The 27,287-nt window shown below is 32.7% G+C and overlaps 1 protein-coding gene across 1 annotated transcript in view; it reads right to left on the bottom strand.

Annotated features, from left to right (window-relative positions):
• Window positions 1–2,950: 2,950 nt before the first annotated feature.
• stol (voltage-dependent calcium channel subunit stolid) overlaps window positions 2,951–27,287 on the bottom strand; it is a 37,210-nt gene continuing 12,873 nt past the window's right edge. The window contains 17 exon segments of the mRNA XM_018459908.1: window positions 2,951–3,487; window positions 7,278–7,581; window positions 9,081–9,277; window positions 17,978–18,150; window positions 18,219–18,355; window positions 19,496–19,608; window positions 19,766–19,870; window positions 22,520–22,552; window positions 23,113–23,212; window positions 23,708–23,929; window positions 24,041–24,182; window positions 24,296–24,367; window positions 24,449–24,556; window positions 25,974–26,048; window positions 26,520–26,600; window positions 26,732–26,812; window positions 26,964–27,100. Of these exon segments, the coding sequence (XP_018315410.1) occupies window positions 3,199–3,487; window positions 7,278–7,581; window positions 9,081–9,277; window positions 17,978–18,150; window positions 18,219–18,355; window positions 19,496–19,608; window positions 19,766–19,870; window positions 22,520–22,552; window positions 23,113–23,212; window positions 23,708–23,929; window positions 24,041–24,182; window positions 24,296–24,367; window positions 24,449–24,556; window positions 25,974–26,048; window positions 26,520–26,600; window positions 26,732–26,812; window positions 26,964–27,100 (2,369 nt within the window). The 3' untranslated portion in view covers window positions 2,951–3,198.

Below are 27,287 nucleotides of genomic sequence, written 5' to 3'. Positions count from 1 at the left end.
GGGAACCTCGAAATAGCACAAAAAATCCTTTTAGCGCTATAAGTAGCATGAATGGGGAGCAACAGTAGTCACTAAACTCTTGAATTTCATTATTATTTTAGAGTGAAGTGGGGGCAACCTCGTTATAACGTCAGACCTCCGAATCGCTCGTTATTACGTTTCAGTGTAGTGGAGTCCTTCTCATAGAGAGGTTCTACTGTATCTATACAAAGCGAGATTTTACATAGATTTCTAACTTTCGATGCAGAACGTAGTGAGCGAGTTAAATACATAGGTCCCCCGCAATTTGCCGGCTCGCGTAAAACGGTGTCTCGCGCTATGACGCTACGCTTTGTCTTAGCGCCGAGACACTACTCTCCTAATTTATATTATCAATTTTTCTGTTGTTAATATTTACTTTTTAACAAACAATGAGCGATAGCTAAAACCTTTAAAAGATTATTCAAGGTACATATGACAAGGTTATTGAAATCGGTGAAGTCGTCACTAACATATAGTTTTACCCTGTTTTTTAATAAAAAAAAAATATAAAATAGAGGCTGCAATTTTGTCGCGACAGCAAAATAATTTTTTTTATTATACCAACAAACTATATATTAGTACCAATAAGTCTATTCTCTCTCGTTCTCTCATGGGTATTGTACTACGTGGGACACTTATTGGTATAGTTCGGCATCGAGAATGAATTTCAACATACGAATTATGACGACATTGCACATATAAATATTTTCTCTCTCTTTCTACCAGAGATAAACTGGAATAACCGGATATTGTAACATAGATAGAAATATATATATATATACACAAGATGTTTCCAGAAAATGGTAACAAACTTAAAAGAGTGAGAAAACTCAAATAATTGAATGGCTTTTGTTAAGTAATATGTGTTTGGTCTTAAAGCGTTAGAATTGATTTTCGTTAAGACTTCTGAGTAGTCGCGAATGTCCTCTCACGTTGGATCGTGACGTCATGAGCAAGAAATGATACGTTGAAATTTCTTGCGTGCTATTCGTAAAAATAAAGAGAATTTGTGTAAAATAAAATAATGGAATTGCTTTAAAACACTTGTAAAAATGGGCCAAAGTTATCCTTACCACCTCCCTTTCTCCGACAGTCAGTAAACACTTAAATAGTCATTAGAGATATGTAAAGTACATTCACCAACATTTATTCAATGTGTATGCATAGTTTATTTTCACTTTACGTGCTTTTTACGACTATCTACCCAACAAATACAGATATAATTGCTATCTAATATATACGTAAATATGCATCATTTTACATTTATGTTATATAGCAGTTATATTCATGGTTGTATTTGTTAGGTACTAATTATCAGAGGGAGATAAGAATAGCTTCGGCACATTTTTAGAAATGTTTTAAAGCGATTTCATTATTTTGTTTTTATCCAAATTCTTTTTATTTACAAATGGCATTCAAGAAACTTCAACATGTCATTTCTCGCTTATAACGTCATAATCCTATAAGGCTACGGCGGATACTCAGGAGCCTCAATCATTGTTGAAGGTTGTATTTACTTGTTTCCAACACAAAATCACACGATGGCAGTACAGTACTTGTTTACAAGGTTCTAGAATTATCTTTTGATTACAAATCCACTTATGATGAAGGTCCGTCGCAGAAATAATTAGCTGACGGCGAATCAACGTCTAAAATATCGGTTGATGTAGACATTAAAAATTAGGTCGCTTAATGTTTTTGCATTACTAAATTAGACGATTAAAAGATGTTTATTTAGACGTCTATATATACAATTATATTTCTCTCATTTCATCTTAAATTAATCTTTATACAAAATTAAATGAAATTATACTGTGAAAAAAATATATATCTTATTTACTTTCATCATGAAGTCCTATTTTGGGGACCCGCCTTTAAAGAATTATTTCATTATGGATACACATGAGCACCAACGAGATACTATTAAAGACCGTCGGCCCTGGGCAAATTTTCGTGAATATATCAAAGAAATTGTAACTTAGTCGCGGACACCACAGTGAACGCATTAAACAATTTTTAGCAACTTGCAGGTAAAAATAATATGACAACTGATAACAGTATATAATAAGATACATCTAACAGTAACTATATTGTCTGACATTTCATTATATATAGTAGCATCTCTGTAAAAAGTTATCGAGTATCCCATTATACCCGTAGTTTCAGGTTGCCCTATTGGCGGTAGCGTATTTAATAATCGTCTTTTAATTTGTTATTTCCAAGGAGAATGAAAAGTTATTTTTTAAAAGTAACTATAGTTACCATTACGTTTTTGATTCTCAAAAGTAACTTGTCACCATTATCTTTATTTAAAAAGTAACGATTCGTTACTTTTCCATTACCTTTTTAATGCTGAAATAAGATCAATCTAAAAAAATTCAATTTTTAAAAATATTAATAAAACTAATAAACAATAACGACACCAGACCAATATGTAAAAACTAAAAAGAAAAATGCTTTTTCGGTTCGAGTTAAAACTTCGTACGTAATAACATTTCAGAATAAATTTATACATAGTCTGCACTATTAAATTTATAATGTCAAATTATACTCAATTTGAGTTATTTTTAATTATTTCTATAAGTCGTCCCAAGTCCGCCACAAGTGGGTGTGCAAATCATGCACCGCACAAGGATGCATTAACAAGGAGGGCGCCAAAGAGGACGTCCAATTAAGTTTTCAAAATTAATTCGCCAATACTAACACCAATTGCACTAATAAAAATAAAAATCGAAATATAAGTCGAATATAAAGAGAAAGTGACATAGGCGTAAACAAAAATTCTAAGAAGGTTTATTATCTATTTAAATTTGTCATTTTTTTTGGAAACACCCTGTATATTGTGTGTGTGTGTGTGCGTGCGTGCGTGTGTGCGTGTGCGCGCGCGCGCGCGCGTGTAAATCTCACACACACACACACACACACACACACGCACATATAGTTACACACTATGCGTTATTTGTATGTATAATGTATATATATTTTACCATCCTTGTGTCAAATAGTGATAATCTGTAAACTTAGTACACTGTTTTTTTTCTTCTTTATAACTGTTCCATAGAAACGACAACGCTAAATTCATTTTAAAAATGTAATTTGTAACATGTGTGTATGTATATGTATATGTGTTTGTCTGTACGCACGTCGGATATGCGCGATTAATTAATCTCGACAAAGTCACGCAAGCCGCACTGTAATAACGAATAAGAGAAACATAAAATTTAACGAGTAGTTAAAAAGACGGTTGGCGCTACCGCAAAATTTGATCTCCATCTCTTCAGGGTGATAGTTTATACATTTTGGTGGTCTTCGTCGATACAGACGTTCTCTCCTTGCCGTACATGCCCCGGGTTCGGTTAATGCCTCGATGGGTTCAATGCTCAGCTGTTTACTGCCGCATGGGCACAACGTGTCGACCACCAGTAAAATCAGATTGGTGTGACGGATCTTTTGGACGCTAAACGGTCTGCACCGTAAAAAAAATAAAAGGAAAAAGGAAAAAAATGTGTTCATTACGGATTACATATGTTCTCTGCCTCACTTTCAGGATATATTGTTAGACCGAAATTATTAGTCGAATCAACGTTGAAAGAATAGCTTCTTATATACATATTTAAGGGGATCCTAAAGTCGTCTGTATTATCGACTAAATCACATAATTTTTGTATAACAATTACTTTTTTCCTCTCTTATTGATTTGAAAATCTTTTTCCAAGATTAAAGTATGCGCATTAATACGCGTATATGAGGTGGAGTCTATGCTGAAAACGACAAAAAATTTTGAAATTAAATTTCTTTACCATTTCTTAGTCAAATATGGCGCTCCACATCAGCTGTCACGTCGTGACAACATTTGCTTCATATAACAGTTGTGCAATCTGTACTTACGAAATAATCCACAGACTAGCAGTTTATGAAGAAACAGTAAGAAGTTTTTAAAATTGGACTTAGACGTCTAATTAATGCGTGAATGAGATATTGACGTAGTAATCAATATGTCAATGGTACGTAAATCGTCTGTATGTAAGTGCTATTTATAATGTGACTAATCGTCTTTAAGACCCCCTTAATACAGCTTCGTATACTGATTTTAATACTTTTCCGACAAATTACAACTTTTTAAAGGTCAGATTTTGGTTACTCAAAAATTGGTACTTTTTAACATCCTCCGTTATTTTTCTAGTAAAGAAATATATATTGCAGATACTTGACAAAATGCTCTTTTCATATTTGATTAACTACTTACACAGCAAGGAACATTTATTTATCTGAATAATTTTTTGAAATATTTCAAAAATATTTTGTAAAAATTTGTAGAACGTTCGAAAATATTGTATTAAAATATTTCGCAAAAATATTTTAAAAATATAGAACAAATATTGTAAAAACAAGAATATTTCAAGAAAATATGATATCAGATATCCAATATCTGATCAAATATCCGGTAGGGCAATTATCCGGCCAGATACAAGATATTTCTCAAATATTCGGTATAATGTATCCATTCTATTAAAAAAATCTACTACTATATTAAAAAAAAAAGAAAAAAAAAGAAAAAAGTCATAACAAAGACTACGCTTTACGAGAATTTCAAATCCTTGCGTTCAAATCTCGATGAATAGAGAGCGAGCGAAAAAAAGGACTTATCCGGTGATCTTTATTTTTTTTTCAACTTAACTAATGGACCGATTTAATAACGTTGTACGTCTTATTTTGTAGGTTTTTCGAATACCAACATTTGTCATACTAAACTTTTTTCGATACAATCAATAGGTCTGTTCGCATGTTACTTGAAATTCTCAAAAATGTTTGCACGTAAAATGAGATAAATATTCAGATATTGAAAAGAAAGAAAGCGATGATGCTGAATGCTAAAAAAACAAGCAACGCGAACAGATTTATTATCTTTCGTTCTACATGCGAAAGACCTGCTTTTTGCAAATTTCCGAATTTTTTTTGCATATTTTCCACACGAGTTGAGTCTCAACTATATATATATTTCTTTCCTGGGTCTGTATTCTGTAACTCGTTATATAGTCGTTATGTGTTCATAATGACAATTACACAGCTTTTTTACTATACAGTGTCCCATTTTAAATAATGCATTAAGATTTATTGAAAAGTATAGTAGATACGGAAAAATATTTCAAACAAAAGTTGTATGATTTGGAGGGGGACATAAGAAGGTATTATTTATTTGACCTTGGCGTCATTAAGGTCAAGCCAAGGTCAAACTGATTTTTTTAAATGAAACACCCTACTTTTGATGTCTTTGATTTAATAGCTGGTGTCAAGAGCTTTTCAAAACACTATAATGAAGTTCATTTTCATTAAGTACTTTCCAAGTTACGAGATTCAAAAGTTACAGTACCACCGGCATTAGCATTACGCAAGTTGTCCGACCGACGGTTAAAACCTCTTGAATATTGTTCAGGCTCATGTCCTGAATAACATTTGTTAAGATCAAGGCCATTGGAGATTATTCCTCTTATTTCCATTTTTGCATTAAGAATTCATTTTTACATAAAAATGAAAATAAGAGGAATAATCTCCAATGGCCTTGATCTTGACAAATGTTTTCCAGGACATGAGCCTGAATAATATTCAAGAGGTTTTAACCGTCGGTCGGACAACTTGTGTAATGCTAATGCCGGCGATACTGTAATTTTCAAGCCTTATAACTCGAAAAGTAACTTAATGGAAAATAATTTTATTACAGTGTTTTGAAAATATCTTGACACCAGCTATTAAATTCTGGTATTAAAAATATGGTGTTCCATTTTAAAAAATCGATGTGACCTTGACTTGACCTTAACGACGCTATCCAAGGTCAAATCAACGATACCTTCTTATATCCTCCTTCGAACCATACAACTTTTGTTTGAAATATTTTACCGTATCTACTATAGTTTTCGAGAAATCTTAATGCATTATTTAAAATTGGATACCCTGTATACAATATCTGCGCAACTGTCGATACAAGTACATAACGATTGCAACGAATTCTGCTAATGGCTTTTCGAAGCATTTCGTGAAAAGAAATGCCTACTTACAATTTTTTTCTAGTGAACTATAAGCTGCGGACACCTTTAATCTGCTTACATTTTTATCAAATCTGCTTCCAGTCTGCCGACATTTTACTAACATTTTGCTTACGAAGTAGTTTAAAAAATAAAAGAGGATGATCTAAATATGTGTCTTCAAAGGACTACAATTCATCAAATATTCTCGGAAATGTGACATATGTATAACTTTTGATATAAATTAAATTAGATTATACCCAGTGAACACGCTGTGCTCAATTTCAAAACATTTACATAACATAATGTACGTAAATGTTACAGACCAGTACAACGAACCAAGTAACTATAGCAAGTATATCATTGACGTAAAAAGGCTATAACTGTTACGTATGCCCGTTCCACAGTATAGATAAGAACAATAGATTCACTCTGTGTCGGCACTTTTGATTTGACTGCTAATCGACCGCCATGTTGTTGACTGTGAATGAGCGCCGTATAAGGCCGGAATCAGACTAGGCATTAAAGATTGAGATTGAAGATTGAAAGATTGAAATTTGACCAATCAAAACAATAGGAGCTAAAATTCCTTTGCCCTCATTGGTCAAATTTCAATTTTCAATCTTCGATCTCAATCTTCAATGCGTAGTCTGATTCCAGCCTAAGAGCGCTCGTCGTATAATAGCGAAGTTACTTAGTTTCCTTAGGTTCCTTAGAGGAAACTGATTGGTGCGCCATATTGTTGACTGTGAAATTCGGTCATGCGCGAGGGACCACCATTAGCATCGTTTTTAACAGAGTGAACCTATTGTTATTACCTATACTTGTGCCCGTGCTGTTTTGTTGCATAGTTACGTAATTTGAATAACATAAATTTTCATTCTCTAAAAACTTCATAAATGCAATTATGATAATGTTATGTTATTTATATGTAAATGTTATGTGTATGTTCCGACTTTGCTGTGAAAATATAATGAAAATATTCTGACATTTTGACCAAATCATGACCTGAAAATGATGTAACTATTACAGAACAGTGTAACATCGTTCCGTAATGACTACGTAAATGTTACGGAACGGTGTTCACTGGGTACGCATGTATATAATTTAATTTAATTTAATTTGCTTTATATTAAAAAAATTTCTTTGTTTCGGCTTTATCCAATTACACAAACTTAATTTTCCAAATCCTTTTATTTAATTTTGCGCGATTCAGTAACAATTGCTATAAATCACCTTTCGCATCCTGTTACGTGACAATTGGTGAGCTTTCCTTTCAGAGGATTGCTTTGGCCGCTGGTGTTGAGGCGCTCGGGTTGTAGAATGTACAAATCCGTTTTCTTTTCGCAAGCACGTAATTTTCTTGAATAATGAGCGGAAGTGGCCCGTGTAGTTGGCGGCGAAACTGGTGTCGCTGGCGCGATTACTGGAAATCTCACATATACGTTGTTCTCATCCGATGTTACTTCATCTGTTGAGTCGGCAGGCGTCAACGATTCGAATTCGTGTGTCTCCTCATCATCGGTGAATACTAAGTCGTCTGAAAAAAATATACATATTTCTTGTGATCCTTAATATTTCCTCGAGTAAATAAAGATGTGCACTGAGAAAATTGATAGAGTATCCCCCAATATTTGGGGCTATTTTTATATGCATATGGAGCAGACTAAACTGACAATGAGAGTTGAAAAGTCTTTTACAACTTTTCAAGGAAGGGTCCCATTAGCACACAGTGCGATAGCACACATCCACTCACATCGGCTGGTGCCTAGTAACTTTTCACTGCTTTACCAATGGGAATATTTTATTTTAAATCAGCCAATTAGAGGTATGCGCTATCGGAACCCTCCCCAAGTACACGGCTAGATGCAGTCGTGCAGCAAGTGAGATTGCTAGACACGCGGAGAGTTGTTTGTTAGTAATAATTGCTGGCCTTTTCCGAGAGGAGACACGAGCGTAAATATTTGGGTTCCTACCAGGATTGAACCCGGGACCTCTGGCATGATAGACCAGTGTGCTGTCTGCTCGCTCGCGCTCGAATTCTAAACAATATGCACGTAATTTTTTTAGACATTCTTATTGTATTCTTCTACGAATTCCTAAGGAATTATAAATTAAAAAAAAAGAAAGCAAAAATGTTTAAAGAATAATTTGAGAATTACTTGTGCTCCCCTATCTAAGCAATATACTGTTTAAAGCAAGGAATGGAAGCAACAACTTGTAACGCCTTTACTTTCCTTATCGTTACTCTGTTATAATAACGGTTTGACAATGACGAATTTTTTTATAACGGTAATATCAGGTTTGGAAAGTCATTTAATCGTTACTTATAACGAGTTGGAAAAGTCACTTACTACTGAAAAAATTAATTTGGCATTTGTAACTCGTTACTTTTTAGCCCTAACTTGTAACGAGATAACGTACACTCGTTACAAATTACTTTTTTCATTAAGTAAAACGCATAATGATGCAAGTTGCCTTTCGAAGTGACTTTTTTAACCTTAGCATAATTTCAACGTTTAGTTAATTATTATTATAGTCGATATAATAAAAAATTGCTGCGTCCTTATCAAATTGTTATTATAAGAAGTAACGAAAGAGTAACTCTTTCATTTCTTGGTAGAAAATAAAAATTATTTATACATCTCAATGAAAAACATTCTGGTAGTGTTTTTAAGAAATTTTATGTTTTTCTAAAAATTTTATAGATTTCTAAAAAAATACTTAAAACTTTAGATTTTATAAATTTTTCTTTAAAAATTATAGGTATCAATTCATATAAAAAATATGAAAGTTTTTAAAAAGCTATAAAATCATGTAGAAGTTGTGAACAATTCTGAACTTTATATAAAGATTCTGCAAAATTATGTGAAGAATTCTAAAAAAATTTTCACCAGAACAAAAACCGTTTTTAATATCTCGTGATTTGCACGAATAAGACAGAATATATGTATGCTTGCTACATATTTATCGAGATGATTGGTGCACTTGTAAATCGTTTTGTTTATTGTATGAATATAAACATATTTTTTAAATTACCATTCATTACGTCGTTAGCAAATGCCAATGTCGTCTGCCATACGTCTTGAATATTAAAACTCAAAGTCAAAGTCCAAAGAAAGTTGCCGAATGCCACCGCTGTCATTATGATAGAATCAGACAGAGTTCGCGGCGCTGATGATTGATGAGATTCTTGAGGACTGCAAGTTCCTTGATAATCAATGACGGTCACTTTTCTGTGAACATCGTAAAAATATCTTAATGTTCAGAATCTTTCAGCTCAATTTCAAAATATTGCAGCAATGTTTACAATCCTTTAACTTATAATCCCAGCTAACGTTAATCATTCATAAAAAGTTTGATTTGTATTTTCCAATGTATTGTATATTCCGGCATAGCAAAAGATTGTCATAGAATATTCAAATATTAATGAAATGTTCAGAATATTGTTTGTACACTTCTTATATATATCACAAAAATCACTCACCCGCGAACAGTATGCATCTCCGTCAACAAAGGGCCGCGGCAAAGATGCGTTAAGATGCCGTAAATAAGAATCATATGGAAAGGAATGCGTATACGTTCAAATCGACAAAGCGGCTAGTCTGCTTGCCGAGCAAATGAATATGATTGATTGTTACTTATAGATCCAACCAATCACATTCAATCGCTCGGCAAGCAGGTTAGTAGCTTTGCCCGGCTTGAACGCGCCCAATGTAAAGAGCGCAGCGTTTCGTCTGTGAGCTCCCAAAATTGGACCTCAAGATGAAATTAAAGAAAATGTGTTTTTGACAATATAATCCGTTTAAAAATTAATTTAAGGATTTGGAATTTCTAAAAAATTTATAATTTTGCGTCAGATATACGGAACATTGCTCGAATATGTAACGCAACGTATGAATAGAATATTTAACGATTATTTGAATGTTGCTTTTACATTCTGTAAATATTTCGGGATATTCTGGAATACTCTTGGAATATTGTTTTGGGATTTTAGAAAATTTTACGAATATTTCGTGTTAGCTGGGATGCAACATTGTACAAATATTGTAAAGGAATTAGATACATTGCAGTAATATTGCAGCAACATTTGCAAGAACCTTGTACTACATTTGAATATACACAAAGGAACATATTTGAATATATATATATACACCAAAAAGTTAAGAGATCATCTATTCTGTTTTAAAAAAAAGAGACAATTTTCAAGAGAAAGTAACTTCGTCAAAAATGATCATAATTATTACATGATTTAAAAAGCGTTTTGAAGTTTGATGTCTTTATTATAGACAAGATAGACACAGCATTAGCTATATACCTGAGTTTGACAGAACGGTGCAAGAGGGAAAATAGTGGTTCTTTCCCATATTATTACGTGGATTAGACAATACGAATAATCAACTTTGATTGTTCGTTCTTGTCTAACCCACGTAATAGCATGAAAAAGAATCACAAAAACTTGGACATTACCCTACGAAGTTTAGTACACGGGTCTCAGATTTCTCTCCGATGTAAGTGAGGCTAGAATAAATATTTTCTGCTTTAATTTCATCAAAATCGGTGAAGAAGGTAGAAAATTCTTGAGTATTATCCTTACTTTTTTATGTCTAATTATTTTATATTTTTCAGTAATATAAATGTCAAGATGTGTGCGCAGAGAAGGAAAGTTTGCCCCGATATTTTATCTCTCGTTCTGTCAAACACAGCATATACTATAGAGAATTATATGGATGTTGGGTCTATCTTATACCATATATCTATGGTCTTTATACTTTTCAGATCTATAATTTAACTCGGAGATTAGATGATAATTTGACTGATTTTTTAATGGAGTTTTACACGGATACAAATGGAAATCCATAAAATCTCAAAATTTTTTACAAACTTTACAAAATTCCACAACATGAATTACAAATCGCACACAAATATAGTTTATAGCTTCCAAAATAGTGGATCTTTATCTTCAATTTGCATAGGATGTCTATAACCCATGGGATCATCCGTCATAAACAGGTAGAGCGGACTGAGCTGAGTCGAAAAGTTTTCTATCATTTTGTAATTTTTGCAATAGTTAACGAGATATTAATTTTTAAAGAGAGCCAAATAAGCGCATTCGATTGCCGACCTACTATTGCCAAGTGAACGCCCTTCGATCGCTCGACGCGCGGGTCACGGGGCATTACTAAAGCTCTAGATATACAACAGTAGGATCCTCCATTTTCGACTTACTAATTATACCATGTACCAATAATACTAACAAGTGCTTATTAGACAATGCTACAGACAACTAGATCGAAAATGGCGGTCGAAATAGCCAATAGGAAAGTTGTCAGCATTTCGGCTCACACACACACGCACGCACGCACGTATGCACGAGGGGGAACTCGCCTGGTAAAGGCGGGGGGAGGAGGGCGCAGGCCTGTTACCAACTTCCCATTCCCATTTTTGATCCCCCTTTCTCCTCACATTCTACAATTACGATGTCTTTGAACCAATCTACAATTACGGTGCCTTTGAACCAATTCAGTGCTTTTGAATCGCATTTATCCAAGGACATTAGTAAAGTATCTAATATCTCTGTTCCGAACAGAAGATTTCATGATAATTCTGACAAAAGTACTACGTTTGGTTTACCACAGAACGTTCTAGCAGCCATGAATTCGTGCAACAAGAAGCGAACCGATGTTCTGGAAGAACCTGCATCGAAATCCTGCGAGCTGCGAGACATCTGAAAGCATGGACGTCGAAGTGAAAGGGAGCGAATGCCTATTAAGGTCACTTTACGATTCGCCATTGGAATTGGCCAATCGCATTTATCATTTTGTTTGACGGTAGATGCGATTGGTCAATTCCAATGAAGTAATCGGCCGATTATGCTAATCGGCGAATCGTAAAGTGACCCTAACTATCGAGAGATAGTCGAACACTATCAATTGTTTTTCCAACCATCGATATACTATCGATGCCATTTTGGTTACTTTTTCGGTCTGTAAGAATGGCTGTTAAATATCGAATTATATAGTATTATGCATTAATTAATACTTAGGAAAGAATATTATTTTATTAGAGGAAGGTCACCGATACTGACAGATGTCTCCTAAAGCGACATCAGACCAAGCTGATACGCATATCAAATGATATCAAAGAATCTCAGCGTGCTGTAAACGCTTGGTTCATTTTGGATCGTATATTAAAATTCGCCACTGCTTTTAAGTTCAGGTTAGAGTTAGAATTAGAAGTTTTACATTTTGAAAAGCAGTGAAGACATCATGTCGCCTAACTTGACCCGTTCTGAGGCAGATCGGTGTAAATAAGGACGTATCAAATATTTAATCCGCATCAATTTGATACGCGTACTAATCGATTTAACGGTGTAAAAGGGGTCTTAGAAGAATTAAAGCGTATTATATAATCATCGAGCAAGCTAATCAGAGTGCACAGACTAATCGGGTCTTGAGAAGAAATAATAAAATTGAATGCGTTCCATCTCGGACGGTATGTGTAAAATTCACCGTCCAAATTCTTCCAAATATGTTTTGCTATATTGTGATAGACATGAAATCAAACGTTTCATAGCCAAGATATGGATATGTTATTCTTGCTATAGTGTACAGCCTGTTACACATGAAATGCATAAGCATAACATGAGACTGTTGGATCAATGAGCATCCACCATAATGTCGTCATATTGATTTACATAAGATGCTCATTGGTTCAGCGGTCTTATATTATGCTTATGCTGTGTTATGCATTTCATGTGTGATAGGCTTAACAGTTCTTCAAATTTAAATTAGAAAGGATCATATCAATAGAAGATGTAAAAGCAGTGCGAGATGCATGCTCTGTGGAAACGTGCCACACGAAGGTAACGAAATTTGCTTTTTGAAAGAATGTCCTCCGAGGTGTATACATTGTTTGGGCAATTACTTACCGATATCACAGGAGTATCCGGAAATGATAAAATAGAAAATGGTTTTAGTTTTGGCAGCGATGGAGAACATTCCCATGGTAGAAGCCAAAAGAAGAATTACATCAAGTTCAACGAATGATGGATTCAGCTCAATCTTAGGATGGATTTCGCTAATTTTCCGCATTTAAGGAATGGGAACCTGAAAAATACTCAAAATAATTTTCTCACGTAGGCCAATAAATTCTCAGCGCTTAAATGCACAAAATAATGCAAATGGATGACACATGCGCTGATGTAGTGAGGATAATAACGAACAAGCTTTGTCTTACAGACAGTAACAGTAGTCAGGGTAGTTTCTCCTATTACAAGGCTTAAACTGTGAAATTAAAAAAGACATCTACCCTGGTAAGAAGAAATGAACTACAGTAATGCCCAATAGTAGGGCAGGATTTTTTTTTATTAAATAACTGCACATCGGAGCACGTATTTAACTTATATATATATATATGCACGCACACACGCGTGGACGTACGTACACACGGGACCAGTTCTCTACCACGTTCATGTTGATCCTAGATTACATTAAGAGTAGGGAATTACATTCTATAAAAAATTGGTTTATATACGTGAGTTGAGTACATATCTTGGATATTATATATGATAGTATCCTAGATCTTTGTTACACGGCACGCTTAATCGGGTTTAATAATATCCGTAGTTATGAAATTGGTCAATCATAGCTCTTTCTCGGAAGAATGGAACAACTGTGATTGGCCAATTTCATAACTACGGATGTTATTAAACCCGATTAAGGGTACTGTGTAAATGTAGTCATAATTGTTGTGGGACATAGTTATGATATCATATATGATCATAATAAGAAATATAAAGTTCCAAGACGGCAAAATATTTCAAAAACTATAAATTTTACAAATAAATGTTTTAAATAAAAGTTAGAGAGATTAAAAAGACTTAGTCATTGACTATATCATTTAACTTTGAATGGCGTCGCGTGTCGCCAAGGTCACCCCGAATTTTTTAACTGAGATCCTCACGTTTTCTTACGCATTTTTATAGCCCTTGTTGAGACCTTTTCAAAGTATTATAATATAATTTTATAACTTTGATTCAGCTGTTTCGAATATTGAATATCTTATGATAAGATGTCGACGACTATAGACTAATCAAACACGAAAACTGTTCATTTTTCTGTTCTATAGCATGCATTTGGTTTAACAAGTCATAAGCTACAATTATGAGAAAACCAGCAGATTTCACCGAAAGCCAATTTCATAAAATTAGTGCCTTTCTTGAAGAAATTCAATCCTGTTTTTGATAATTAAATGAATCTTGAACTAATAGCCAATAATAGTAAGAGGTGTGAAAAAGCTCTTAAAGACATATCGAGTTATAAGAAGTATATTTTACAAAAACAAGCTCAGAAATTAATCTATAAGTCCACTTACCTTCCTACCTTCAATTTTGATTATGAAATCTCCATCTTGTTCTATTCATATAATGACTCAATGTCTGCATTAGCAAAAAAGAAGTCAGATAAGGAAGTTCAAACATAATTTAAGTATAGATGAAAAGCTGGTTACAGCTTCAAGAATCTCTCTACACAGGTTCAAAGAACGATGCTGCGGCGGGAGTAAGTATGAATGTCTAGTCGCTGGAGCTAGGTGTAAGCATTGTACACAATTAGATTTTCTGAAGAGACTTCGATATTCTTGGCAGAAACATGAATCATCATCAGAGCGGTTGATAAGGAACGCAGAGTGTGATTCGGCAATTATTTACTTGAGGTTTGTTCGCGTCGCAAGCTCCAACATGCTCCTACTGTAGCTCCTACTCACTCTATCAAGCGCGTTGGAATGAGTAAGAGCTACAGTAGGAGCATATTGGAACATGTTGGAGCATGCGACGCGAACAAACCATTGAATACCAAGTGCATATCCACATAAACTTGCTTAGCCGCATAAACATATACATAAAAAAAATTATCCAATCACATTTTACGTGCGTCTTTATGTATAAGAGAAATGCAATTGGATAATTTTCTTTACGCATACGTTTATGTGGCTATGAAAGTTTGTGTGGATATACCCTAAGAGTGTATTGGATCAGGCTCTGGCTTAGCTTAACAGCAATAATGATAACTATTTAATATATCGGTTAAAAATAAGTTATGGACGGTCAAATAGAGCGAAACAAAGATCAACTTGTTTTTGGTTCCTGCGCATCGAAACATTCCAGAGAATGAGGAGGCGAACAAACTTGTCAAGGAGGTTAGTATCAATAGTCAGGACTAAGCATATATTTAAAATACTTTTATGTATTTGTAAGATAATTATATTTTGTATTTTATGGGAGTATATAAAAGTGTTTTGTATTTCAATATTAATAACGAAAGATTGAAAGTATTTTGTATTTTGCATTTCAAATACTAACAAGAGAAGTTTCACAACTGTCCGGAACCGATTTGATTCTCCATGAAATATGTTGTTAAACACAAAAATCTAAGAGACGTATTTTTTTATACGTGCCCTATAACTATAAACTATAACTATAACATGCCCTATAAAAAAATTTTTTTCTATCTTTTATACTTCCGACGATATTCACCTCGAAAGAAAAATACCGTCTTTTTTTTCAAAGGGGTGTTTCACTTCTTAAACATGATATAGGGCACGTATAAAAAAATACGTCTTTTAGATTTTTGTGTTTAACAACATATTTCATGGAGAATCAAATCGGTTCCGGACAGTTGTGGATCTTCCCTTGTAAGATAGACAATCAATCTTATATTATTTGAATTACAGAATACAAAGACATCCAATTACAGAATACAAACTTTCATTTCAAATACAAAATATGTAATACTTTCCGTTCCGCTGAAATACAAAATACACTTGTATTGCAAAAACAGTGTTTTAAATAAAAATATTTCAAATACATGCCCAGCCCTCAATGGTCTTGAACTTTATTTCAAGTTTTGTTTACGGATCTTCCAGCAGAATTTAATAGCAAGAAAAAAATTTTAAAGGAGTGCGCTTAATCTAAGAGGTAACAATATACAGAATTATATTATAAAAAAGTAATCAAGCCGTATAACATAAAAGCCTTAAAAAGAGAAGAAATTACGATGATTAATCGTATACGCAGCAATCACTACAACTTGAATTTCAGTTTGTTTAGAAAAAGTATTATAGGCATTCCGAACTATCCTTGCGGAGAAACAAGTCTGTTGTATCATCTGTACAAGCACAAGACAAATAATATCAGAAAATATGTAGATGAAAAATTCCCTGAATCCTCAAACGATATGTTCTCTGTGCTTAAAGATCCCTCTTCCCAAAAGAATGTTGCTTCCTACTTGTGTATTTAAGTTAATTAATATCCAGATTTGAATCCAACATGGCTGGTCGCTGGCGTCTCTCTCTCTCCTCGGGAGAGAAAGTGCGCGAAGCAAGCGGGTGATCGGAGTTCGGACCCCATAGAGGCATAGAATATAATATCTATGTCAGTTTTTTTATCATCGGCAATTAGTTAACAGGTGCTATTTTATTTTAGAAGAAAAAAGTGGAAATCAGTAGTATCTACATAACGCTGATAAGCTATAAATAAAGCGAAACTGAAAATTTGATGTTACTTCGTGTGTAATTAAAAAATGATTTTTATAAAATTTTGTCCAAATTAAATCTACTATTTCTTATTTTTTATCTCATTCGAATAAAGCATTATTATCAAATTATTCTACAAATCAAGTTTCATAAAAATTGAGTGAACAGTTTGCAAATACAACTGTTTTGCAAAATAAAAGAAGGATGACCCTAAATGGGGTCGGTCCACAAAGGGTTAATTTATATACTTCGCGAAGTTCGCAAAAGTTTTAAGATTTGACAGATCCCTATTTGTATTCGTGTAGCTGCGTATCCATGTGTAAAAATCAGTCAGAGATCATTATCTAAAGTATCGATTTAAAAAAATGGAATCTTCAAGCCTTAAAATGATTTTTTGAATCATCTCGATATGATTATTTTTGAAGAGTAACACTCTCTTAAAGATTGTCTTGAAGATCGTCCATTTTTATAGAGCAGAATAGATGTCAAGGAAAATTGATAATTTTTAATTTTTGCAACATATTTTTCTTTTAATTTTTGCGATTCTATTATACAGAGTATCCCAAAATTCCTGCATTCTAAATACAGGACATGATATTTTATACTTTAAAACAAACAACTTTTTGCTTTAGCAAATTGCGTCTGATAAGTAGTTTTTGCAGGAGAGGAGGATGAAGTTAACAAATAAGCGTCAAAATTATTTATCGGGCGCAATTTTGTTAAAGGAAAAAAAGTTGTTTGTTTTAGCATAAAGTATCATGTCCTGTACTCCGAATGCGGGAATTTTGAGACATCCTGTATATTGAGGTAAACATAATACAGGGTGTCTCAAAATTCGCGACTCAAAGTACTACAGCAAGATAGTTTTCAAAAAATTAAGTAGAAAAGTTATTTGTAAATTTTTTAAAGTAATAGTTTTGATATGTAAGGATTTAAATATAGTCAATTACAGACTATGTTTAGATGGTTACCTATAAGTATTATTGGGTGCGTTGAAATGCCCACTCATCAGCGCTTACTAATATTATCGCATACGCGACTCATGGACAAATGGGCATCTAAAATAGTCTATAACCATATTTAGCCACTTATTATCACAAAAATTACGAATTAAAATAAAAATTTAAGAATAACGTTTTTACTCAATTTTTCGAAAATTTTCTTGCTATAGTATCTAGAATCAAAAATTCTGAGACACCTTGTATGGTGCTTTGTCCCTTGTCTGTATATTTTCCTAAATACTCAAACAAATGTATTTCTCAGCATACAAAATATTTTTTAAATAAAACAACTGAGTCATTTGTTGGCAATTTGATGCTTCCACGCTATGACAACATCACAAATTTGTGCGATTTTGCTGCGATACGCTTTGCTATCTGGGTCATCATATATAATTACTTTACCTATATATCCTATCTTGCACCAAGGAATCCATTATAGTTCCGTCTATCTCGCCGAAGAATTTTCCGGTATGTTCATGACGTTCACTTATAATAATAAATCCATTGTTATCTAGAATATAACAGTCAAGCTCCTCCGAGGCGCAATTTTTTTTACATCCTGTCATACCGGTACACTAAAATAACGAATTTACTCATATTTCTCATGATAATTATGAGTAAAGAAAAAAATACGTTTACTTACTGTCGAAGTAATGTTCACAAAATGGGTTGCTAAAGATGAATGTTGGAATTGCAAACCTACTACCACTGCTGGAGCTTTATGACCTTTTCCGATGAATACAGCATGGGTGGCGGTGACGAGTGGATCGGTTGTATCGGCTAATAATTAAAAATCACAGAAATAATTGATACAGCATCAATACACAGCGTTAGTTAGTTAACACCGAATAGTGAGAAAGGACAAATCTTTAGAAAATCTAGAATTACGCACACGATTAGTCCGATATGTTTGATTACATATATGGGTCACGCATAAAAAAACAAAGAAATAAAGTTTATATTGTTCACATTGGCTAAAATAAAACTTATTTTAAATTATGATGTTTATAAAGCACTTCGGTAAAAAACAAATTTTCTTTTAACGTAAAAAAGAGAATAATATTTTTATGTAAATAAAAATTTGACTTACAAGATATTTCATCATCAAATCATCGGTAAGCTTTTGTTCAGAAATAAAAAATGTCGTTTGTCGTATTTTACCGAATACTCAAACTATTTAGTAATTTAATTGAAATATCGAATCAATACTAACAACAATAAGAAATTGAAGAAGTGTCAAAATGTTAAAATGAAAGATAGAATAGAATTCGTTAAAACTTACATTGAACTGAAATTAATTTGGTCTCTCATAAATACGAAGTGATTATACTCATACTTGTTATCTTAAGAACATATGAGAGATCAACTAACATTCAGTGTTTATATGTGCGGATTTATAACTGAATAAATACAAAAATAGAAACTAAAAATAAAATTTAAAACACAGAAACGTTAATTCTTTGTAACGAGATCATAATATAACAATGGGTATTCCTTAGGTTTAATTTTTAAAAAATATTTAAATAAAAAGTGCTTTCACTTTTTTCCCTTAGCTTTAACCGATCGGGCTGCAGTTTAAATTTCTTTTTTTTTATTGGAACCATTGGAACCATTCTGGGGGCCACAAAAAATATTCGAAAGTTGAAAATAAGAGCCACTCTAATTTTTACAAATATTTTAAAGTAATTTCGTTATTTGGTTTTATCCAAATTTTTTTTATTTACAAATGGTATACAAGAAACTTTAAAGTTGGGAGCTTTCCAAGGCATTTAGACACGCATCGACATAGTGTCGGACACAGTGTTTTCCAACAACGACATAACACAAGTTTACAGCCAAAAGGGAATTGTGTCGATGCGTGACACCTAAAAGCCTTGATGGAAAGTTCCCATAAATTTATGTTAAAATACGCATATTTACCTGCGTCAAATGGTACGCTGAAAACGAAGCTTTCCGGTTCTATGGAATGTTGATCTACTGCGCGTTTGTACCATGATGAATCCATGGCTCTTGCATGTCTTTCAGCGAACCGCCTGCGTGCAATTAATTTTGCAAGATTGGATAATAAATTATATTAAACATCCGTTGTTTTCCAAAATTTTTAATTTAACATTAAATAAATACTGCTTTACGTATACATAATTCTTAGCAACATTTATTCGACAGTCTTATTGTTAAAAATAGGCTCACGGTTCCTCGTTGTTTCCGTCATTCTGTTGATGCTCGTGCCATCGCAGGAGTCCGCTCCTGGTCGCGATGAAGCTCCTGGTGACGCCGAATCTACCCTTGCCCTGACTGTAATTGCAAAACAAGCTATGTAAACCGTATTCTCAGTGGAACAGCAAATACGCCGTTGGTACGCAATTATTTGCATATTCAGTAATTGAATTGCAAATCAAACTAATTGCTTTAATTGTGGCACATGGAGTGATTTCCGATCGATAGTTTTGCAACTTCTCTTCCATCGTATTAAAATACGAGGAAACAAGTGCGAGATGAAATAAAGCTTCGAAAACGTAGATTTGACGTAGCCGCACATTCGAAGGTCCTACGTAAACATATACCTATCAATTTTGATGTTTTGTAGGTTTGACAATCTGAATTGGAGGCAACGATATATTTAAATATATACAATAATATATATTTTAATACGCGTGCGCGCAACGATATATATATTTTTTTTAAAATTTGCGTTCAATAATTACAACGTTAATTGTACTGTATATAGAGTGTCTGATATGCGACAGTAGAATCAAAAAAGAAAGTAATTCCTTAATGAAAATATATATACATACATATATATATATATAAATCTTTACATCGTATCGGTCACATTTTTTATATATTGTCTTTACAGTGTTTCCCTTATATTATAAGATTACTTTTTGTCTCGGTGACAACATCGCAATTTCATTTCATCTGTCAAATTTCGAGCTTAATTCGTTACTGATAATCAAAATAGCTAACTTGATACAATTGCTCTATTTCGCTTGTTTTTGTCTTACTTTTATTCTTGATAAGTGATGGGCTAACTGAGAACATTACATATTTTTAACATCGTAAATCGATTTTTTACGAAAATAAATTAATGTAACTTTAAGGATTTGATTACAAATGGTGATTCAGAAACCATGTCTTTATTTTGTTTTTTTATTTGGACTAACCGTATAAAAAATAGAGCATTATTAACATTCTAGGGCAAGCCTTCTACGAACGTATAACATAATAAGAATAGATATATGGTGTTGTAAAAAGAATAGTAGCGTTGCCAAAATCAGGTCAAGGTCAAACCAATTTTTTTTAATGGAACACCCTATTTTTTATGTCAGAATTTAATAGCTGGTGCTTTTCAAAACATTATAATAAAGTTACTTTTCATTAAGTATTTTTCGAGTTATAAGGCTTGAAATTTACAGTACCGCTGGCATTAGCATTACCAAAGATGTCGGACCGACGGCTAAAATCTCTTAAATGTTGTTCAGGATCGTGATCTGGATAACATTTGTTAAGACCAAGGCCATTGGAGGTTGTACCTCTTATTTTCATTTTTACGTAAAAATGAATTTTTAGTGCAAAAATGAAAATAAGAGAAATAATCTCCAATGGCCTCTTAACAAATTGTAATTTCCAAGCTTTATAATTTGAAAAATAACTTTATTATATTATTTTTTGAAAAGCTCTTGACACCAGCTTAGATTCTGAAGTAAAAAATAGTGTTCTATAAAAAAAAAATCTATTTGACCTTAACCTGACCTTGGCAATGCCACCCAAGATCAAACTGATAAGATCAATAAATAGACCATTTTAAACTATTTTTATATGAAACATTTTTCTCAGAAATGTTTACTTTTCAAGATATTTAAGGGATCCGGGACTTTTTGAACACCCTGTACATAGTTTGTCATATAGTTTGTAATATATCGTTGTCATATGTCACATCGTTTGTCATATAGATCCATTTAAAATTCAAGGGTCAAACATGTGTTTTTGGGATCATTTTTTGTATTTTTTTCATAATTTATGACTAATAATCTATACCAGTTCTATTTCTTATGTTATGACTTTAAACTAATGTAAAATAAAAAAATATGAAATAAAGAAACTTAATAAGGACTCTCAAAATTCAACATTATTAGAAAAATAGGACAAATGAGAGTACGGCGCGGTATTTGGTGCGCAAAAATTCACAAATCAAACGCGATTAATAAATTAGAACATAAATATATTTAGCTTGCTTAAAAGTCGAACGTTTCGGCCACATTTGGGGCCATCCTCAGCGGTATACAAGCTAAATATATTTATATTCTAATTTATTAATCTCGCGTTTGAATTTTTGCGCACCGGGAACCGCGCCATATTCTCATTTGCCCCATTTTTCTAATAAAAAGGTCTGATATCTTTAAATTTGAAAGTCCTATAACTTCTTAAATATAAATTTTTTGATAACTATATCTTAATTTATATTTAACTTTTAAGATAACTTACTCCGCAAAGAAATGTCTCTCCTTAACATTCTTTTTCTTAACATCTTATATCAATTTTTACCTCACTTCATAAGGAATCACTATCTTTCCGATTGCACCATCGGTTTTAATGGTCTATATATGTATATGTATATGTATATATATAGTTTATATACATATATATAGTTTATATACATATATACATATATATTATATGTGTGTAAAGATTTTTGTCAAAACATACGCGTACAGTTTAATATACTTTTACGCGTATATACATATATTTAATCATATTTATAAATATCATAATCACAAATTAAACATTTGGTTATAATTTTTACATTTTTATCCATTCAGATAAAATAATAAACATATTTTAAATAGCATATTTTAAATACGATTATCACAAAGTGAATATTACCGTGCATTATCGACAAACATGTTTAAAGTGTTAGACAAATAATTGTGCATAATGGATTACCTGTGCAGTAGAGCCATCAGTATGGCAATAGGGCTAGCGGTGGAGACACACAATAATAAAATGTAATAAAAATATGTAATAAAAGATAATATTGTGAAATGAAATGTTGGACGATTGCTCATAGTGCACTTGGCATAATACAAAGTAATGATAACTTTTGTCGCACTGCGATTTCTTTTTTGTATGGTATATACCTATATTAAATAAGTTTTGCGAGCAATCTCTCGCCTTTAATATCCTACATATACATTGCACGTGTATATATATTTTCTTTTTATCATATGTATGTACAGATTCGATCGAGTTCTAAACAACTTGGCGACTATAAAAAAATATTGCATCTCTCTCTTTAAGATTTATTATTTACTACACTTCACGTAAATAATTATGCAAATCAAGACGCATTACGGACTATAATTAAGGCAAAATGGCAATTGAATAATTTGCAAAAGTGACCGGTGTTACATGGTGCATGAATGGTAAACCACGTGCTTGTGCTTTGCTGTGCTCGATCGCAATTTGCAATTGGTGTATACATAGGTGAGAATGAAAGACAGACGTGCATTTTTGCTTACTACTGACGAAGAACTTACTTTTCGTTCTCCTCCTTGTGCATTCTTTGCGCTTCTCTCTTATCGAATCCATCTGTTACCAGAGCATCTAAGACAAGTGACTGCACTAATTTTTTGTCACCTGGAACATGACAATCGTAATTATTAAATCGACATTATCGACATTATAAATTAATAACACGTTAATTAATGCGAAAAATGCAAAATGGTAGAGGACTTTTTTTCTCAGTTTAATCTGCCTCTATGCGAGATTTTGATCGTTAATTATCAGACACTATGCATAGTGTTATATTTTAAATAAATTTTTAAAGAAACATACTAACTGACATCTCACGCTTTCTTACATGAGGATGTCAATGAAATATGCAATTCTTGTTAATAAACAAAAATATAATTAATAATTAATAAATGCTTAAAACTTAAAACAAATGCTAAAATTTGTGATATATTCGTCATTTGATGAAAAATATAATAATTATTTAAATATGATAAATGATCTGAAACTATAGTGTCAAATCTACGTCTAATTTCTTTAATTTTTTCCGCTCGTCTTACACATTATATTTTTCACATTTTTAGTTTTATTAGATATTAAATTAATACGATATGTACTTACAATAATAAGAGTCTTTATCTGGCTTGCTCGCTTGCTTGTGATGCGAGCTAGGACTCCTTGGTCTCAAGGACATCCATTTCCATCCCGGTCTGCGCGTCCGTGCTAAAAAGTGCAGGACGCGTTCTTCCGGGGAGGAAAAGAATTTATCGGAAGCCGAATTATATTCGCAATAAACCCAATCAGGATGCACCTTCCAGTTGCTCCCCTTAAAATACTCCGTTACTGTAATGCAATGTTTAAATTTGCATTAAGATCCGAGAATTGCGTTATCAAAAACTCATCGTTTTTGGAGTTATTTTAAAATAGTGCACACAATTATAATGGAAAATTTACCATTTACGATAGCGAGCTTAATTTCTTGCTCGGCTCTTAATTCGAACATGCCATAACCTTCGGGTAGAGCCAAGCCTAAGGAAAACGGTGTACCCTCGATTGGTTTGTAAAAATAATTATGTCGTCTAATTGTAACTCTTTTCTGCAAATAAATAAAACGTTGTGCAATAAAATGGAAATTATATTATTTCTACATTATATACAATACATTTAATTATTATCACACTTATAATTGATCTTTTTGTAATTTTTTACCATATCATCATAATGTATTTTGATTGTAAAGTCCGTCTCGCCTTCCTTTTGATCGATCATATCGCGTCTCAGCTAAAAAGAATAATATTATCAACATTCGTTATTGTTAAATGTTTTTAAAAAATGATAAAATAATGAAAATGTTGTACTTACATCAAGCAACAGCGAATTGTTTGGCGAGGCTGAAGGACCATCATATTCTGCGAGTTCAACTTCCGATAAATCTACACTTATATACGAAGGTTTTAATGTTTCATCGTACTGAAAAAAAGACGTACAATCTTTTAAATTTCTTCGAGGTGGATATTTTACCATACTGAATGCAAGAGAAGTAGCGAACATAAACAAAAAATGTTAACAAATAAAAAGTACGAATAACGAAAAATTGAATTCTGGAATAAAAATTCAATACTTTAAAGTATCATATCTCAGAAACTAGAAGAGTCCGGTACGTGATTCAACGTGTGCGTGATTCAGGATTATATCGACTATAATTATATGTAAAAATCAAAGTTATTGGTGAGGTTTAACTTTTTCGCAATAATTACCAAAGTTAAAAGTGTTCATATACAGAATATTCGATAAGTTTTGACAAAGCGCTCGTGTGCTGCAAAATTTTGTAAATAAAGCAGAAAAATTCTGTACCATTTTACAATTTTCATAATAGTTAACAAGAAATTAATTTGTCAAGATCATCGAATAAGGGTGTATCCGCCCAGCCATATCATCAAATGCCCATCGTTCGTATAATCGCTAAGCGGGCGGGTGGAAATTTGTTTACTACAAGCAACAATAGTTACGCACAAAAAAAAGAAAGCAATTCCCTGCGCGCCTAGCGACCACGATCGATAGGTGTGCATTAGGCGATATGGCCGAGTGAACATGAGCTTATTCGGCGATATTTAGAAATTAATCTCGTTCACTATTGCAAAATGGTATATTTTTGATTCAATTTAATCCGCTCTATCTATACACGAGCGCGTTGTCAAAACTTACTGGACACCCTGTATAATTATCTTTTGTCACTCTCTGTAGATACATTTAATAATAAAGCACAAACGCGCATACAATAACTCTTACTTACTTCTGTGTTTCCAGGCTGCGTGAAACATTCATATAATATTACGATATTATTCTTGTTGTCCTTTACAACAAATAAAAAACCAAAAAAGTAAAAATAAAAAAGCAAAAAGAAAAGGAAAGAAACCAGTAGACTTTTGAATATTTATATAAGAATGAAAAGTGTAAATGTCAGAAAAATTTACACAGTACGGATGGAAAATATTAATTCTGTGCTAGTTTAGTAAACTTTAATCACTACTATAATTTCAAAATTATTATAACTTCAACATTTTCGAATTAGAATTTTCGACTTAAAGTTATTTCAAGAATACACATTCTTAAAAGGTTATACAGTAGTTGTATAAGGACATCTTGATATTTTGAACTTCTCTAAAATATTTTAGAAAATATGATAAGAGAGTGCCGTCTAATTTAAAATGCATGTTATTCAGAAAAGGACTCTATACAAAGCCTACAACATGTGTCAAAGTCAAAAGATAATTAATGCTGTAAGACTTTTTAGATATTTACCGGAAAAAATGTACTAGCATTAAATTACATATTTGTGAAATTATTTGAGCACGTTGTTATGTGTCGCGATGGCATTAATACTCACGAGAAGTCGCAGGTCAGGATGATACAGAATTCTGCCATTATTGTCAACAATAAATGAATATCCATTAACTCCTAACTGTAATGTGAGAAACGCATTATTAATACGTATTATGACGTTTACTCAATGAACAAAATATGTAAACATGGACTGGTTGCGCCAATTTGGTGGCTAATTATGATTGAATAATGTGTCGTCTTTCTCCAATACATTGGTTTGTATTTCTCTAAAAATAAAACATTTCTTATTCTATTTAATTCTCACTTTTTATTTTTCATCTATTATTTAAGATAAAGTTGTATAAAACTCTATAAGAAGAGTTCCGACAAAGACCGATATTCATAGTCGATTCTTACATTTAAGATTGTCTTACATACAGTCTTAAGATGTCATGAACCTATCAGAAAGTTGCATTAAAATTTTAAGACATTACTTAAGACGGTCTCAAAATAAGAACGGACTATGAATATCGACCAAAGAGCCTAGTCTTTCTGAAGCCAAGCAATTGGTGTGACCAGGCCGAATAATGAAGAAAACATTAGTTTATACCTTGTAAGGGGGCACGAGTTTTTGAATTTCCTCGATAGGTACATCGGTACCGACAATACCCAACAAATTAGCCGTTTTCACCTTAGAATGATAACATATAATGTGAAGTACAATTATTTATATTATATATTACTTCAGACATTATACAATAAAGTGGCGCTCGCGCAACATTAAGGCATCACTACTAACTATTGTGTTTAAAGTATAATTACCGTATAATTCCGGCGATCTAAAATCGGAGCTGTCACAGACGTCATCAATTGACCCCGATTTTCTCTGCCATATCTACTACTCTGAAGGTCAATTGTTATTAATGTAGAAACGTCGCAGAATATTTATGCATGTGACAATAAAAAATTACGGATATTTACAAAAATATTCCGCAATGCATGAATTAATCAATGTAATTAATATAATTATTTATGTGTGAATTAAATCGCTTACTTTTCCACCTACGTAAGCAGGACTCCAATGAAGAGGATGATCATGTTGATAGAGTACCATAGGCCGCGCTAAAACTTTCACGTACTCGAAAACTTTATTATGGATTTCGTCCGCGTTCGTTATTCTCGCGTAAAATCCTATAGAAACCGATATTATTAACATGAGATATTACACATAACATTTTATTTTTTAAATATTCGATGTTATAATCAAGTATAAATTGTATTTCTCAATCTTTATATATAAATATACTCTATTTTTATACAATTCTTAAGGGGATGCTGGACCAAATTATCACATTACAGTCGTACAAAAATCTTCGAA

Source organism: Mycetomoellerius zeteki, unplaced genomic scaffold (assembly GCF_001594055.1).
Source record: "Mycetomoellerius zeteki isolate Tzet28-1 unplaced genomic scaffold, Tzet1.0 scaffold89, whole genome shotgun sequence".
In the NCBI taxonomy this organism is placed as follows: Eukaryota; Metazoa; Arthropoda; class Insecta; order Hymenoptera; family Formicidae; genus Mycetomoellerius; species Mycetomoellerius zeteki.
The sequence above is the reverse complement of the archived record's forward strand: the minus strand, read 5'-3'. Positions and strand labels throughout refer to the sequence as shown.